Below are 18,652 nucleotides of genomic sequence, written 5' to 3' on the forward strand. Positions count from 1 at the left end.
AACTGGATAAATATCCAAACGGATTTACATTATTTAAATTTATATGTTATATTATTTTTATACGTTATATTATTTTTATTTTTAGATTTAGGAAAATTTAAAGTATATATAAATTTTGAAAATTTAAAAAATAATTTAAACGGGTTATCCAAACCTGTAAAGATCCGAATCAAACCGGGACAAAAATTTATAAACAATCGAATACAGCTAGAATCTTTAAACTCAAAAAAACTCAAATCTGAATAGATTTTAATCAAATTCGTGTGAGTATCCAAATATCAACTTCTAACTTAGTCAATGTAAAACGATCAAATATTATAAATATATCATTTAATATAAAAAAAAATAGAAAATTAGTGCCCGTGCGGGCGCACGGGTCAAGATCTAGTTCTATGATTATATACCTAGGTATATAAGTGTATGCAGCATCCTATTCTCCTCTCTTCTTAGCTGCCGTCATTTTCAACTTAAGAAAATAGAGCTCAGTCATGTTTCTCGTCCTTCGCTGTTGATATCTAATCACCATCTAAAAAGACACATTAAAGTTCAGCAGATACGTTTTGGGAGAACAGAAGAACGGTCAATCAAAACAGAGAATTTCGATTTCAAATTTTTAGGTTATGTTCTACACTCATAGATCTATATTTATCATAAAGCGGATCATCATTTGGAGTTTTCATCTAATAGTTATGGTTATTTCTTTGGGGCTGTTCGTTGTAGATCGGATCCGCCGACAGTCAACTTCATCGGTGTTTTCCCGTCGATCCAGAAGGAACCAGGAAACGAGCGAGATATCATTGGAAAGCTCTTACTGTCAGATTTCTATATCATCTTTTAGATTCTCAAACCGAGGTACGGTTAGAGAGTTATGGACATTTTATTCTTGGCGTTAATTCAACTGTTATGTTGCAGAGCCAGTTCCGATCAGTCTCGGTGTAAGGGAGAAACGGTCAACCTAAACAAAAGATTTAAATCTGTAAATTTGTCAGTAAGTAGATAATTTTTTTATCTGTCTTCTCCAACAAGCGGATTGTCATTTCGAGTTATTTTCTGAGAGTTATTCTTGGTTTCGTGGGAGGTGTTGGTACAGTCTGCATTTGCAACCAGTGTGGAGATGAAACTATTTTGGTTAATCAAATGGTGCCCGATGAGAGTAAACTCGGTGGCTACGGACAAAGGACATATAGGACTACATTATGACCGGAGGGATCAAAACGTTAACGGTCAGATCTTGAGTTATTCATTCGTCTTCTCGAGGGTTCAAGTCTGCTCAAATCTTCATATTTGTTTATTTTCAGAAAGTTCGAGAGTTGCTATCTTAGAGGTGTTAAGGTCCATTCGGCGTTTTTTCAAGTTTTCTTCAGAACCCGTGGCAAAGGTGAGGGCTATTCTCGTAATTTCTCGTACACGGCTTAGGACCTCGAATAAGTATACTTTATTTCTAATATGTTCCGTCTGTATGAAATCGAGTCTGTCACTGCTTGTTTAGTTTTAGGTTTCTTGATTAATTTTAGGTTTCTTGATTAAACCGAAACTAGGGTGCTAGATGATTCAATATTGATTGCTTCACTTACTGTAAATTCTTAGTTAGAATTGTTTGATACGGATATAGAGACGGACTTCTGTATGCCGGATTGTTTGCGGAGTTACGGACAGCTACAGTCGACCGGTTGGGCCGTAACCTAGTGTGCGTCGATAAATCGTCTACGGGCGGTGTGCCGAGCACTATCTCGGGGTGTGTTGGCCTGTTAGTGGGCAGCGGTGTGTATCTCGCTAGGACCATTGTATGTTCTTTGGATACTTTAGGTATCGTGTTTGTTACATGTTAGGATTAAATTATATTTATTCGGAGTGCTATGTCCAAGTCAATGAACTTCGGGTTTAGCATCCCATACCTCACTGAGTGACTCCCCTGTTGCTCATCCCTCTTTCTTCCCCATTTCAGGTGAGACAGACGAGTATATGATATTTGGACGGATTGGTGCTATTGGACTTTTTATTCGGATTTTTATTTGGGCTTTGGGTGAGTGGAGTTGTGTATATGGGCTTTTATGTTGTTAGATATTGTTGGTGGCGTGTTATTCTCCGGATATGAGGTGACGGGTGTCACAATTTGGTATCAGAGCAGGGTTCCGTCCCGGTTCCGTCCCGGTTCCGTCCCGGGATGGCGATTAGGGGATTCGGTTTTCAATGTTTTCAAAAAGTATATATAATAAATAGTAATTATGAAAAGAGGTTTTTGGAAATTCTTTTAGACCTACTACGTCCAGTAAATACTAACTCAATTGTCTCTTTTTATGCCGATGAGTAAAATCATCGTCATTCACCCTTCGGATAACAGAGTTCTAGCCAGATGGGTGATGTCAGTTTGTCAGATTGCTCAGAGGTTTATCAATTTCTTCAGTAATTATTTCGAGGTTTTCAAGAGTGGATATGTGACGTTTCAGCCACCACCCATTTTCAAGCCATCGCTCCACGAATTTCTGATGTATGAGTAATGTGATTTGAGGTATGAGCCATTGGCTAGCATGTGGTTTTGTGTACGAGGATGTTGGTTTCTTTGGATGTACGCTTTGTTTGAAACTCGTGGAGATCGCTTTTAGATTGGGGGGTGCGTCTGTTGCCTTGTGTTGATATTGGAGTTACACTTGGCATGTTTGCCATGTTTTGATTATATTGATCGTTTCAGAGTTATGTTAGTGTGTACAGCTGCCACAGGACGTTGGGAGCTATTTTTATTTATTTTAATCACCGAGTTGTACTTGGAGAGGTCAAGTTATTCAGATATTCGTCAGAGATGGAGCTGAGTTTTTACGATGTCATTCTTGAGATGGATTCATCGTCATGACATCAGATGGTGATTATTTTCCTGAGAACAAAAGTTCATATTCCTGGAGCTGAGTAGAGTTTTACTGCATTTATTCTGAAGAGTTATTGGATAGAGGAGAAAATGCATTTTTGTGACCATTGCGATGGTTGAGAATGATGGACAGAATGGGCTGCAGGATTCTCAAGTTATTGCAGAGTATGAGGACATATTTGAGGGCTTAAAAGGGTCATTACTAGCCAGAGGAGATGCTCTTACGATTGAGTTGGAACCATGGACAGCACCAATTACACGAGCTCCATACCGTGTAGCACCAGCAATTGGAGGAACTATCTGATAAGGGTTTCAGAAGACCTATTACTTCACCATAAGGAGCATAAGTATTATTTGTGACGAAGAAAGATGAGAGTTTTAGAGTTTGCATCGTCTGCAGAGACTTGAACATGGATACCATCAGGTTGCTAATTGCTATAGCTGAGGAGCATGTACAGAGGACGGTTTTCTGTATACGCTATGGACATTTTGAGTTTGTGGTGATACCATTTGGGTCGACAAATGAACCGGTAGCATTCAAGAAACTTATGAACGATATCTTTTGTCAGCACTTGGATAAGTGTGCCATTGCCTTCATCGACGATATCGTGATTTATGCTTTGAGCAGAGAAGAGCATGCGGAGCATTTACAGATTGTGTTGGTTAAGCTGGAGAGCATCAATTAGTTGCTAGCTTGGTAAGTTTTTCTTTTGGCTGGAGAAGGAAAACAAAAAAAAATTAGATTTTGGATTATGTGGTTTCAGAAGCAGGAGTTACTAAGATTTGGAATATACCACTACGATTTCAGCGCGGCCAACATCTAAGAGTTACATAAATAAGAAGTTATGTTTTTATTGGCCTGTTATGAAGAACAATGTTGCTACAATGTATCGCAGTGTCAAACATGTTAGATGGTTAAGGTTGAGAATCTGGTGCTTAGCGGGTTATTGCATGATCTGCCATTACCATAGTGGAAATGGTATTTGGTGACTATGGATTTGTAATTGTGTTACAAAAAAAAAAGCTTCATGTAGAAAGAATCCTATTTAGGTTATTGAGGATAGATTCACCAAGTGTGCTCATTTTCTAGCAATTACGAAAACAAATGGAGCTGATCAGTTGGCGGAGATGTACATCAAAGAGATTGTGAGGTTGCATGGAGTTCCTGTTAGCATTGTATCAGATTGGTATACTAAGTTCACATATGCTTCTTGGAGAGTCTTTCTTAAGGCATTTGGGACAAAGGTCCACATGAGTACAGCCTACCAACCACAGACATATGGAAGTCAGGGAGGACTATTCAGACATTGGATGATATGCTCAGAGCTTGCGTTTATATTGGGAAGGAAACTGGGGGGGAGTATCTACATCTAGCAGAGTTTTCCTACAACAACACCTATCATTCGAGTAGGAGATGACACCATATGAGGCATTTTATGGTAGGTCTTGTCATACACCACTTAGTTGGACATAAGTGAGGAAGAGACAAGAGTTAGAACCTTCAATGGTTCTAGAGACGGTATAGCAAATGGACATGCTCAAGGTCGGCTTAAAAAAAGCCATGACCGTCACAGAAGTTATGCAGCTAAGCGTTGTAAGGATTTGAAGTTTCTTGTCGGCGGTCGAGTAAACCTTAAAATAAGGACAATTCAAGGAGGATCTGAGACTCAAAATTTAACAAGATTAAAGCGAAATATATGGGACCCTATTACATTTTGCAGCAGACTAGAGCAGTTGCTTACAAACTGGATTTATCGGCAGAGTTATCAGACTTTCAAGTCGTGTTTCATCTATTATTTTGAAGATAGTCGTAAGAGAGACAGTGCTCATTTTTCAGTAGCCACCAGATTATCTCAAAAGATTATATGCATCTTGTCAGGCAGTGGAGATCATGGACCGACAAGTGAAAGCCGTTCAGGGAATGATGACTATATTGGTCAAAGTTTATTGGATGATTCAGAACTCTTTTCAGTATGGTAATGGACAGTCGACTCAGGATTTGAATTCAGGGACGAATTCCAATTAAGTGGGGAAGAATTGTAACGACCCAAAACCAATAGTTGGTTTGTTTATTTATTTCTTGGACCAAATAATTATTTAAACCGATTATGGGTTAGTTCAATTAATTAATTCTATGATTATATACCTAGGTATATAAGTGTATGCAGCATCCTATTCTCCTCTCTTCTAAGCTGCCGTCATTTTCAACTTAAGAAAATAGAGCTCAGTCATGTTTCTCATCCTTCGCTGTTGATATCTAATCACCATCTAAAAAGACACATTAAAGTTCAGCAGATACGTTTTGGGAGAACAGAAGAACGGTCAATCAAAACAGAGAATTTCGATTTCAAATTTTGAGGTTATGTTCTACACTCATAGATCTATATTTATCAGAAAGCGGATCATCATTTGGAGTTTTCATCTAATAGTTATGGTTATTTCTTTGGGGCTGTTCGTTGTAGATCGGATCCGCCGACAGTCAACTTCATCGGTGTTTTCCCGTCGATCCAGAAGGAACCAGGAAACGAGCGAGATATCATTGGAAAGCTCTTACTGTCAGATTTCTATATCATCTTTTAGATTCTCAAACCGAGGTACGGTTAGAGAGTTATGGACATTTTATTCTTGGCGTTAATTCAACTGTTATGTTGCAGAGCCAGTTCCGATCAGTCTCGGTGTAAGGGAGAAACGGTCAACCTAAACGAAAGATTTAAATCTGTAAATTTGTCAGTAAGTAGATAATTTTTTTATCTGTCTTCTCCAACAAGCGGATTGTCATTTCGAGTTATTTTCTGAGAGTTATTCTTGGTTTCGTGGGAGGTGTTGGTACAGTCTGCATTTGCAACCAGTGTGGAGATGAAGCTATTTTGGTTAATCAAATGGTGCCCGATCAGAGTAAACTCGGTGGCTACGGACAAAGGACATATAGGACTACATTATGACCGGAGGGATCAAAACGTTAACGGTCAGATCTTGAGTTATTCATCCGTCTTCTCGAGGGTTCAAGTCTGCTCAAATCTTCATATTTGTTTATTTTCAGAAAGTTCGAGAGTTGCTATCTTAGAGGTGTTAAGGTCCATTCGGCGTTTTTTCAAGTTTTCTTCAGAACCCGTGGCAAAGGTGAGGGCTATTCTCGTAATTTCTCGTACACGGCTTAGGACCTCGAATAAGTATACTTTATTTCTAATATGTTCCGTCTGTATGAAATCGAGTCTGTCACTGCTTGTTTAGTTTTAGGTTTCTTGATTAATTTTAGGTTTCTTGATTAAACCGGAACTAGGGTGCTAGATGATTCAATATTGATTGCTTCACTTACTGTAAATTCTTAGTTAGAATTGTTTGATACGGATACAGAGACAGACTTCTGTATGCCGGATTGTTTGCGGGGTTACGGACAGCTACAGTCGACCGGTTGGGCCGTAACCTAGTGTGCGTCGATAAATCGTCTACGGGCGGTGTGCCGAGCACTATCTCGGGGTGTGTTGGCCTGTTAGTGGGCAGCGGTGTGTATCTCGCTAGGACCATTGTATGTTTTTTGGATACTTTAGGTATCGTGTTTGTTACATGTTAGGATTAAATTATATTTATTCGGAGTGCTATGTCCAAGTCAATGAACTTCGGGTTTAGCATCCCATACCTCACTGAGTGACTCCCCTGTTGCTCATCCCTCTTTCTTCCCCATTTCAGGTGAGACAGACGAGTATATGATATTTGGACGGATTGGTGCTATTGGACTTTTTATTCGGATTTTTATTTGGGCTTTGGGTGAGTGGAGTTGTGTATATGGGCTTTTATGTTGTTAGATATTGTTGGTGGCGTGTTATTCTCCGGATATGAGGTGACGGGTGTCACACTCTCCATCTTCTTCATCTCCGAAAAGCATTACAAGTTATCTGTCTTTGTGTTTCATGATGTATGATTCTGTTTATCATGTACAGTATATGTAATCCATTTGCATTGGTACATTGGGTTAATGCTTTAGCTGAATGGTTGGTGGCTAGACTTTTAGAACTCTATTTCTCTGCTAAATAATCTTCTTTATGTTCTTAGCTTTTAGTTGGTGTGAGAGATTGCATATCTTCATGCTTTGCGTGCCATGCAATGAACCTGAAGTTTCTTTCTGACTTGTTAAATTAAGTTTTGTTGCTCAGATTTGCTAGAAACTGAAAATGAGGAGACAGGGAAACTTTGCAAATTCACCTGCAAGTGGAATATGTCAAGGCTTATGTCAACTGCTGTTTACAATGACAGTAAGTCTCTTTAATTACTGTCTATTTCATGGTCAGGTCTTTTGGCACATATACCTTATCTTTGTATGGAAGAACAAGTATCTTGCATTTAGGTTGCTTCTAAAGTCGTACGGGCAATGATATTATTGTTTGGAACTTTGTAATTTTTTTTATAACCTTTAAATAAGAGACTTGCAATGGACCATACAAATATACTCGTCTGTTAACTAAGTTTCTTAATCCACTTTTCCAACTAAAAATGATTAAAAAAAGATTAAGAACCTTAAAAAAGTATATGGGATAATGATGCTCTAAGCCTCTCACCATCTGTCTACTTCCGGCCCCTAGTCTTTAAAATTATTACAGTTTCACTAGTTATTGATTTTAAATTTTTCCGCAAGGTCTCGCCCCTAGTCTTTAAAATTATTACACTTTCACTAGTTATTGATTTTAGATTTTTCTTTATTTTATGTGTTTAAACAAAATTAATTCTATGATCACTGATCTGCACTTTGTAGATTTGAATACCTTATTCATATATAAAATAAATGAATTATTTAGTCATATCCATTACATTTTTTTGCAAAATCTTTTGAAAGAAACACATAAAAAACCATTATTTTTGTTAAATTTACAAATTGAAAACAATCAAATAAATTAAAGAAACATAAGTAAAACAAATTAGCAATCCGGTGCCGAACCTATAGAAGCCTCAAATCATTTGTCCTGGAGCGACTCAAAAATATTTTTTTTCCTTTTTTAAATCTAAAGTATTTCTGTCTTTTCATGTCTTATAATAAATCGATTATATACAATTTTTAGATTTTAATACCTTATTCATATCTAAAATAAAATGTTTTATTTTTAATCATATCCACAGCTTTTGTTTTTGCAAAAACTTTTGAAAGAAACACATAAAAAGAACTTTTTTTTTGTTAAATATAAAACACATTAAAAACGATCAAACAACTCAAGAAACATAAGTAAAACAAATCAGCAAATCAATGTCTTAGCTATAGAAACCTTAGGCCAGTCTTGGAACAACAACAAAAAAAATATTTTCCCCCCTCTTGAAGACTATGGTGTTTCGGGTTTTTCACGTGTTCGGGATGTTATATTTTAATCTGAAAGACATGTTTTTATTATCAATTCGAAAGGTTGGTACTAAAGAGCATTTTCTCAGTCGATCAACCCACTCTTCGTAGTCAAATACAAGAGATATTTGGTAAACCTACGCCAAGGCTTTAGCTTCCTGTCGCTGATGCTCAAAGTTGCATGAGGCAAGCAAAATCCATATGGTATTCGTGAAAAAAACTACAAAGGAAACACAAGCATAAAGAACTCATAAGAATCAAACATTCGAATTTTATAAAAGAAAAGAAAACCAAAAGCGAACACAATATCATATATATATCCCATGTGATAGTTTATTTAAAAAAGAAAAGAAAGAGGAGATTAAATATAAAATAAGCATAAATATTTAACATTTCCCGCTAGAGTAGAACAAAAACCATTCAATCTTTTAGAGGCCCGATGGACCAATGTGCGCAGCTGGTCTCTTGGTGCCTCTTGGTGCGCAGCTGGTCTCTTGTTCACCTACATGTTCAGTCTTAGTCTCCCTCTCATTGCCGTAATTTATCAATGTTTTAGCACCAAAAAAAAATGTCAATAAGAAACGCATTCTATTTAAGATTCGACCAAAAAAGAAGTCTAGCTTCAAATTTCAGCAAAATTATAAAAGTTTGAGATATTTTGAGTAAAACTTGCCTTTGGTTCTACGGCAGAAGTAGAAGAGCTCTGTTTATCTAGAGGATTACGGTAGGACACCTGCTTGACAACAACAAAAAGAAGCACATCCAGCAGAGGAGATAAGACAAGCAAAACTTAAAAGGACGTGGGAGGATAGTAGGAGAAATGTCTCGATACAAATATTAAGAAGCAGAGAGATGCTTACTTCCTCTAAATGTTCATCACTACTGAAATGAGTGACGAGATCTTTAAGGCTATAGCCATAAAATTCGCACATTTCGCAAGAAACATAACCCGTTTCTCTACACTTGTACTCAAGAGCCTCCTCTTTATCATCTGCAGAACCTGAATTAGTTGGGGGAAAAAAAAACTGATTCAAAAACAGAGTTGCTACAATCAGAGAGAGAGAGAGAGAGAGGAAAACCACCTAGGAAGCTTTCCCAGATCCAATCTCTAGAAACAAGTGAAAGGAAGCTTTTCCAGAGATGTGCTGAACCGGGTTTTCGTCCAGGATGTGCCACGAGAATGGTGAACCCCTCATCGCATATGAGGAAAAGAGATTCAGATAACATTTCCAGTGTAGTAGGACCGCATATGAGCATTAAAGTAGCCGGAGGTTGCGCACTCATTCTCCAGTCAAACAACTGAGACAGACAATCTGTTTAGAGCAAAAAGGAAATCAACGTTGAGGACTAAACAGCAAACCGTTACTTGTAAAAAAGAAATTTTACTTGTAAATCAGCAAAAAATACAAATGAAAACTTCTGAAATGTCATGAAATTATTGATTGTGAATGTTGACTTTTTAGTCATTATAGTATAACTTTAGTTGGTTTTTAGAAGCTCTTTCTAATGTGTTTATATTGTTATATTTTCTAGACTAAGTGAATCATTAAGACAAAACCATAGCACCATAAACTACTGCTTGACACTCGTTTCAGTCTGAATGCTATTTGCAAAAGAAATCACATGGTTGAATGGTATTTACACTTGCTTAATTCTCCTATTTTTTTAATTTCGTTGACCCTTTATAATGTTCGTATTTGAAATTACAAGGCACGGTGAAATGCATGCATATCAAAAATGTGGTGGTTTCAATTCTCGTCATTCTCGTCTTTGCTAAATGGTGGTTCAATGCTTCAAAGACTTTTGTTAAGAAAGAGTCTCAAGGAGAAAATCTTGGACTAATGCTAAATGAAAAAACGTAAGACCATTCAGAGTCGAAGCTTAAGGGAATATAGCCATATAGGGGACGTATCAATGGACCCCCAAAATACATTCTCTCATTCAACTTCAGACCATAAACACCTAATCCGTATTCGTCCAATTAGAGTTTCTCACGTGTCAATACAAATATCCGAAACCCAAAAAACAAGCAAATAACCACCATGTGTCTCTCGTTCTAGTTTTATCACTTCATCACAACTCCACTCTCCGAATTTCCGAAACTTCAAATATCCAATAATCTTTTAATCATTTAATCGAAAACAAATACCATTATGCAAATCTAAACTTAAGACATACCAAAAGAAACCATGAAGTAAAGATAGATGATGCTTGTTTCCTGAGGCTAGAAATGGTTTACTTATCAATAATTATCTTAGCAAATAATCTAAAGACTTATCTGAAACAACATCACAAAGTATAGTTTAATTCAGAAAATCAAAACATGAGCCACTCATTACACAACCACATCCAGTCACAGCAAAACTCATTTTCTTCTTTACAAATTGCCATTTGTTTCCTATAGACCCATTTTCCTCCTCTCATTCCTCATTTTATTTTTATTTCAAGAAAATAACATCTTTTATGTCACCACACAATAACCCATAAAATCAAAAATCGTTACCCACATTCTCTCATTCTATCCTAATCCTCATCACTCAAAACAGAGTGCTTAGGCGGAGAAGAAGAGGAAGAGGAACCAAACATCAAACAACAATGGCTGTCTCAACAATCTACTCAACACAAGCTCTTAACTCAACTCATTTCTTAACCTCTTCCCCTTCTTCCACCTCCTCCTCCTCAAAACAAGTCTTCTTCTACCGTCGTCAAACCAACCGTAGATTCAACACCATCATCACTTGCGCTGCACAACAAACCGTCGTGATCGGACTCGCTGCCGACTCCGGATGCGGCAAAAGTACTTTCATGCGGAGGCTGACAAGTGTCTTCGGTGGAGCCGCCGAGCCACCGAAAGGAGGGAACCCTGACTCCAACACACTCATCAGTGACATGACCACCGTGATCTGTCTCGATGATTACCATTCTTTGGACAGAACCGGTCGCAAAGAGAAAGGAGTCACCGCTTTGGACCCACGCGCCAATGACTTTGATCTCATGTATGAGCAAGTCAAAGCTCTTAAGAGTGGTATCGCCGTCGAGAAACCTATTTATAATCACGTCACTGGACTTCTTGACGCACCTGAGCTTATTCAGCCTCCCAAGATTCTCGTCATCGAAGGTCTTCATCCAATGTAAGTTTTACTCATACTCTCTGTTTTGTCTCTCAGACAAACTGCATCAGTTTCGAGTTTGGAAGTCTCTTTTATTGTCGGAATTTGGATAATTAGGAATCTTAGACTTATTAGATATATAATATACGAACCAGTATCAGAAATGGATCTTTTAACCTTTGCATGACTTATTAGATATATAACCTAGTCTTGTATTTTGACAAAAAATAATAATGTTATCCGAATATTTAAGTCTATTAGTTACGGTCATACTCATTACAATATTTTAATAATTACTCATTACAATATTTTAATAATAATGTTTTACCTACTTGTGAAGGTTTGATGAGAGAGTAAGAGACTTGTTGGACTTCAGTATCTACCTAGACATTAGCAATGAGGTCAAATTTGCTTGGAAAATCCAGGTGTGTCTCTCTATCTATTTCATATGATATGCATATACACAATTTCACTCGACTGTCAATTGTAACGGTTTGATGACAATAGAGGGACATGGCTGAGAGAGGTCACAGTTTAGAGAGCATCAAAGCAAGTATTGAAGCACGAAAGCCCGATTTCGATGCATTCATCGGTATAATTATAGTTTTGGTTTTCAATTTCCTAGAATATTGACTGATATGGTTTAGCAATCTATGAATGACATATTACAGACCCGCAAAAGCAGTACGCGGATGCGGTAATAGAAGTTCTCCCAACACAGTTAATTCCAGATGACAATGAAGGCAAAGTGTTGAGAGTGAGGCTGATAATGAAGGAAGGTGTTAAGTACTTCAGCCCGGTTTACCTATTCGATGAAGGTTCTACCATCTCGTGGATCCCCTGTGGTCGCAAACTCACCTGCTCGTATCCTGGCATCAATTTCAACTACCAACCTGATTCCTACTTCGACAATGAGGTGCGTTCATTTGTCTCTTTAGGTTGCAGAATGAGTTTATTATCTTTGCCTCTTGGTTTGAGCATATGTTCTCTCTCTCTTTGTTTTAGGTTTCGGTTGTGGAGATGGATGGGCAATTCGATAGACTTGACGAGCTAATATACGTGGAGAGCCATCTGAGCAACCTCTCGACCAAATTCTACGGTGAAGTGACTCAACAAATGCTCAAACATGCTGACTTCCCTGGTAGCAACAATGGAACTGGTCTTTTCCAGACCATTGTTGGATTGAAGATCAGAGATCTCTATGAGCAGCTCATTGCCAACAAAGCCACTGCTCCTTCAGAAGCTGCTAAAGCCTAAAGCAAATATAAGCAAAACAGAACGCGTCGATAAACCCATTGGTTGTTTCTTCTTTCTTTCTTTCTTTCTTTAAGCCTTGTTTCCCGCGGATTTTCATGGCGAAAAGGACGGTGTTGCTTGTTTTGTAATTTGTGTGGAGATATAAAAAGAAAAGCCTGTAATGTAGAGAATTTATTAGCAGAGCAAAAGTTTTTTTTTTCTGAGACTGGTCAAAGTTAACGATTGTATCATCTTATAATATAGATTCTATTATAAGATGATCAACTAATCAAATGCCAGCAAAACGAATATAAAACCAATTCGAAGATGTAATTTTTCTCATAACACTTGGATCAACGAACGGGTTTGCATGTATGACATCTTTAATAGACATGCTTTCTCTACAACACACGACCACAACGAACGACAGTACGTTAAAACCTCCGAAAACTTCCATCCTATAAACTGCAAGAAATTATGATTCTTCTGAAAATCTAAACCCCATACTTGATATATCAATACTATTAATTATTCAACATGTCGAATTGATATGGGGTTATGTCCAACAATTACTTTTTCCATAATAAAAAACCATATATTCTATAACTGAATCTAAATAAATATTTTGTAACCACCTTTTAACTCCATAATGGTCGGAGCTTATTAGAAAAAAACCAAATATTTTATAACAGTTTTCCTTTAATTCCTATATTCTAAGATCCATAACTGCAACATTTATGAAAATGTACAAATAAATTATTGATATATGTCGATTTAAATATGTATAATAATTACAGCACTTTTTTTTTGAAAATATGTGCACATTTTGTTACGGAAAATATATGTTATTAATCAACAATAATACATTAATTAATCCAAATTAATAACCACCTTTATTCTTACTATTATGACTACTAATATTTAAAATCTAAGTTTATGCTTTATATTTACTAACCCTGACCTTTTAATAAAATAAATAATTAATATAATATTATTTACCATTGAAAAAGTTAATATAAAATAAAAATAATTAGATTTTTATTTCAATTCATGAAATACAAATTTATTTAACTAATATATCTACAAAATTAGGATTTTGCCGATAAATAATAATTATCATGAAATTAAATAATTAAAAAATAATTAAATTTATCTCAACTTTTCGGGTCAACCATTACAAAATCACGGATAAATAAAAATTTGATGGATTTTTAATCGTATGGGATTTCTAAATAGAAATTTTATAATTTAATTCAAAATCTAAGATGAATTCAATGTAGATCACTAGATTTACCACTGGTGCCGTGGATTCATATCATATATGAAAATATACTAAAACTATATCATAAATTAAATTTAGCAAAATTTGGATAAATATAATAAATTAATATTTTAATATATATAGGTCCAATTTAATCAGATTCGAAGCCTAGACTTATGGGATAGATTCTATATTGGTTTTTCGAGTACGAATATTTAATTGCGTGAATAATTCAAAATGCTAATAAATACCACAATATTCTGATTTTATTTAAACCTGATTATATATTTCATCATCAAAATTATTTTTATTAAAACGTTAAACCTATTATAATATTCACATATATAATGCTTTCTTTGTAACATTTAAATGTAAATAAATAGTCAGAAATATAAATTTATATTCAATAAATTTAATTTCTTTCGGCAAATAAATTTGCACTTTGAAAACGTGGATCAAAAATAATATTATTTTTTTATTTAAGAAAAAAAAATTTATAGCTGTTAGAAATAAAGTACAATTAATATATGAAATGACTATGATAGAAGTGTTTATAGTTATGAAAAATCACAAATTCAATATAACTATCAAAATTTTTTACTGAACTTTTTAAAAAGAAATATTTACACAAATATAATCACAGAAAACACAAATATGATTTACAAAGAATACACAAAATAACTTTAGTTGGAAAAAAAACTTTACATATATTTGGTTTCCATTACAAAGTCATTAACATTTACAAAAGTAACTTGCCGGATTCTGAGACCCCCAGTTGTGTGTCGCAACATCATCAACCCCCTCAGCCTACGACAGCCAGCAAACTTTGCCTGACCGCAGGGACAGAACAGAGTAAGGATCCGAAGATTCCGGTGAGGGCATAAGCAATCGCACAAAAGGGAAGAGCCTCTGGCTCCTTAGCCGACAAAGCTGCTGTTCCAAGCCCATGAGCACTGTCCATTAAAAAAAACAATAAAGTTCAGGTTTTGCCTAACTTTGATTCAAAACGTGAAAGAGAATCTGTAAAGGAATCACCTAGAAGCAGTTGCGATTCCCCGAGCAATTGGATCACGTAAACGCAGTTTGTCAAGAACAACTTGTACGAAGTTAGCTCCAATAAGACCAGTCACAACGACTACAGCCGCTGTAAGAGACGAATTGGTTCCTGAAAATGTCCAAGAAAGTCGTTAGTAAATGTTCTTTAATAAAACTCTGAGATGGAACAGTATTTATTTTTTACACCTTCAAAGAGTGATACAATGCTAAGGGCCAATGCAACCGTGATGCAGCGTGGTAATATTGACACCGTTAAAGATGGTTCTAAACCGACTAAACGTCCGACAAGAGCAGTGGAGTAGAGCGAGAATACCGTTGAAACAATCACAGATGTGAAAATCTCAGCTGCATGCCTCTTCACGAGCTGAAGACATATATATAAAAAAAATAAGAACAGATTGTTACTAGATTACTAATGCAAAACATAACATTTTTGTTGTTGTTTTTTTTTTTTACCTTTCTTTGTTTAAACATGGAGAAAGCGAAAGAGAGGATGACAGAGCCAAGAAAACCCATTAGTATGTCACCGGCACCAGGATCCGATGCTACGTTGGTTAGGTAGTTTCCTGCATCCATTTAAAGACTAGTTTTACATTCTGTTTTAGATTCTTTAAAAGGGTTTCTCTATTGCTTGTGTGACTTTACCTAAAACAGGATCAAGTCCAGATCCTGAAGCATACCCGAAAGCTAGAGCAGCGAGTACTGAAGATAGCGCGCAGCAGATTATCGGATGGAAAACTTTCTTGACAGAAGATGGCAACCTTGAAGAAAAGAAAGACAAGACAATGAGAACATAACATCAAGAGAGAGATACTTGACAATGGGATTCGAATATTACCCTGATCCCACAATGTAACCTAGAACAGTAGAAGAAAGAAGGAAAGGGAGACAAGTTCTTGCACTTGTCCCCAGCGAAGTAGGGTAAAACAGAGCACCAACAAAGGACACAACAAAGATCCCACTCCAACTCCATAGCTCAAGTGTTGAAAATGGTGAAGGTTTTGACATAGGCTCAGCTTCCGTCATCTCGGTTTTCACCATTTTTCTCACTGCTATAGCTGTGAAACCTGCTACACAAAGAGACGCCAACCATCCACCAGCTGTCCACGCATTTGATAAAACATTAGATACACTTTAGTCCCCCCTGCATATACAACTAGGCTCTAGAGGTTTAAACAAAACATAATAGAATGAACAAAACTGTGGCAACCCTAATCCCTCACCTGTGAGTCTTGAAGTTACTCGAACCCCAAACTTCACCTTTCAACAACTCTTCACATGATAAGCTATCACCAATTGCAGATTAATTGGTGACAACTCGTCCTGTGAGAAGGTTGTTAAAGAGTGAGGTCTTCGAGTAACGCCAAGCGCACCAATAACCTACTTGGGGAATGAGTGAGGGTTCACAGATTAGGGGTTATGGGGCGGGATATTCCCACGAGCGGATTGTTACAAAAACAATACTGTGAAAGCTAGAAGAAGAACAAGAGAATGGTTATTTATATACCTACAATGTAGCAGATTTTAACCCCTGAAGCAGCAGGAATATCTCTGACGGAGAGAGGGAGAACAACAAGAGAAGGGACGTAGAACAAAGGAAGCCATCTCTGGATGAACAGAAACGCTGGCTCGAAGAAATTCATCATACCGGTCGCAGCAGCGGGAACAACGGAGTCTAATATCATGAGAACAGAGAAAATACAGAACATCCCGAACAGAGCGCTAGGGAACTTGATGGAAGCTGCTACAAAAGCCTGTTTCAAGAACCGGTCTGCCGCAAGTATGATCCCAAGCGACACCAACAAGTGCGTTGTCGCAAACACCTTACGAGAGATCGTTGTTGACGTGTTTCCTGTTCCTGCACCATCCATTGCTTGAGTTGAAAGTTTTCTCCCAAAGCTCATCTCTCGAGTACCCATTTGCATAAACCTCGTACTCTGTCCATCGGTTTTACGTGTTCTTGATAGATTTAGCTTCTGGGTTGCATTAGAATCGGAACTCTTCTCATTTTTCGATTGGAATAGGATCTTGGGACAAGGATGTCGGTTTCTTGATGAAGAAAGAGCTAAAGCTGAGAAGAGAGGGGTGACTAAAGGAGTAGCCATGGAGGTGGAGACGACGTGGCTGTGATTCTGCGGGACAACACATCATAGTCTTATTCATCTTCGTTTAATGAAGCGAATTGGATTACGAGACTTTGTATGGACAAGAGAGAAGGTTCTACCAATAAAGAGATGAGCGACTTTTGTCTCTCTTCTCCCACTTGTACTGAGTTTTTTTTTCCGGGTTCTCTATTTTAATTAAATAATAATATATTAAACAGTTTAATATGTAAACAATTTTGAAAACGAAATTTTATATAGCTTGGTTCTTCAAAGTTACTAATTAACACGACCGCGACATGTGGCAGTTATAACTTTAAGATTGTGACATGTGTTAAAATACATATAAGTAAATAAAATCAATCTTATCTTTTTTAAAGATTAAACCAAAAATATTTAAAAGACTGTTTAATAATGCTAATTTTCCTTTATTCAACTTCTAATTTAAAAAGTCATAACAAAAAAAATTGTCATTTAAAAACGATTTATAAAAAAAACAATTATTATTAAACCAAAAATATAAAAGGCTGATTAATGCTAATTTTCTTTTATTCAAAGCTTAGTTAAAAAGGTCATAAACCCAAAAAAATATTATTATATAGAAAATAAATATGTAAAAGACTTTTTAATGCTAATTTTCCTGTATTCAAATCATAATTAAGAAGTTCATAACCCAAAAAAAATATTTTCATATAAAACGATTTAAAAAAAGTAAAAGTAAATAAAAGTAAAGATAACTATGAAAAAAATAAAAAACTGCTAAGAAATATTAAATAATGCTAATTTTCCTTTATTCAAATCCTAATTGAAAAGGTCATAACCAACAAAAAAAATTGTCATCTAAAAACGATTTAAAAAAAATTATTATAAAACCAAAAATGTAAAAGGCTGATTAATGCTAATTTTATTTTATTAAAATCTTAGTTAAAAAGGTCATAAACCAAAAAAAATATTATTATATAGAAAAGAAAAAAGGTTTTTAATGCTAATTTTCATGTATTCAAATCCTAATTAAGAAGCTCATAACCCAAAAAAATATTTACATATAAAAACGATTTAAAAAAGTAAAAGTAAATATAACTATGAAAGAAATTAAAAAAAAAACTATAAAGAAATATTAAATGCTAATTTTCCTTTTTTTTTAAGTCAAAGAGTGTTTAATGTTAATTTTACTTAATTCAAACCCTAATTAAAAAGATCATAACCCAGGAGGAACAATGATTATTCACATCTGTATATAGAACTAAGCTCTCTCATATTTGTTCAGACAACCAAAAATAAGTGTCACTTTAAGAAATATACAAGGTTAGGTTTTATATCCCGAACTTGGCATGTCCTTCTTTAATATGTTTAGTTGTGATTATGGTTATTGTTGTGTTCGTCCTATTTTTATGACTTTTAGTTGTGATTATGCTTATATAATACGTTTATTTATGTTGTGTTGGGTGACGATGTTATGCTTATTATTTCTGTGTGTTTCAACTATTCTTATTTATTATGACTATTTACCAGGAATTTTCAAAAAATAATGACTTCAGCAAGTTATTTAACTCTAGAAAGTGGGAGGCCAGAAATTTAAATAAGAATAATGAGCTTATGGGAATGAATTTTCTCCTACTCGATGAGAAGGTTAATTTTTTTTTACTTTTTTAGTTTTAATCTTATATAATTTTATTATTAAAAATAATTTGTTTATTATATAGA

The 18,652-nt window shown here is 35.6% G+C and overlaps 3 protein-coding genes across 3 annotated transcripts; 2 read left to right on the plus strand and 1 right to left on the minus strand.

Annotated features, from left to right (window-relative positions):
* The first annotated feature begins 1,196 nt into the window (after nt 1–1,196).
* Nucleotides 1,197–9,020, plus strand: LOC108825650 (uncharacterized). The gene is made up of 9 exons (XM_056989917.1): nt 1,197–1,216; nt 1,299–1,378; nt 5,156–5,219; nt 5,323–5,415; nt 5,515–5,590; nt 5,681–5,825; nt 5,901–5,980; nt 6,999–7,110; nt 8,874–9,020. Exons 1-9 carry the CDS (start codon nt 1,197–1,199, stop codon nt 8,909–8,911), a joined length of 708 nt encoding a protein of 235 aa, XP_056845897.1. The 3' UTR covers nt 8,912–9,020.
* A 1,563-nt stretch (nt 9,021–10,583) lies between these two features.
* Nucleotides 10,584–12,750, plus strand: LOC108853920 (phosphoribulokinase, chloroplastic). Its single transcript, XM_018627431.1, has 5 exons — nt 10,584–11,314; nt 11,634–11,718; nt 11,801–11,885; nt 11,965–12,209; nt 12,299–12,750. The coding sequence occupies exons 1-5, from the start codon at nt 10,779–10,781 to the stop codon at nt 12,548–12,550; spliced, it is 1,203 nt and encodes a 400-aa protein (XP_018482933.1). The 5' UTR covers nt 10,584–10,778; the 3' UTR covers nt 12,551–12,750.
* Nucleotides 12,751–14,381: 1,631 nt separating this feature from the next.
* LOC108828425 (plastidal glycolate/glycerate translocator 1, chloroplastic) lies at nt 14,382–17,051 on the minus strand. The gene is made up of 7 exons (XM_018602159.2): nt 16,354–17,051; nt 15,685–15,946; nt 15,492–15,607; nt 15,303–15,412; nt 15,033–15,210; nt 14,826–14,955; nt 14,382–14,743 (listed from the first exon to the last, which is right to left on the minus strand). Exons 1-7 carry the CDS (start codon nt 16,949–16,951, stop codon nt 14,593–14,595), a joined length of 1,545 nt encoding a protein of 514 aa, XP_018457661.1. The 5' UTR covers nt 16,952–17,051; the 3' UTR covers nt 14,382–14,592.
* Nucleotides 17,052–18,652: the final 1,601 nt, after the last annotated feature.

Source organism: Raphanus sativus, chromosome 1, assembly GCF_000801105.2.
Source record: "Raphanus sativus cultivar WK10039 chromosome 1, ASM80110v3, whole genome shotgun sequence".
Lineage (NCBI taxonomy): Eukaryota > Viridiplantae > Streptophyta > Magnoliopsida > Brassicales > Brassicaceae > Raphanus > Raphanus sativus.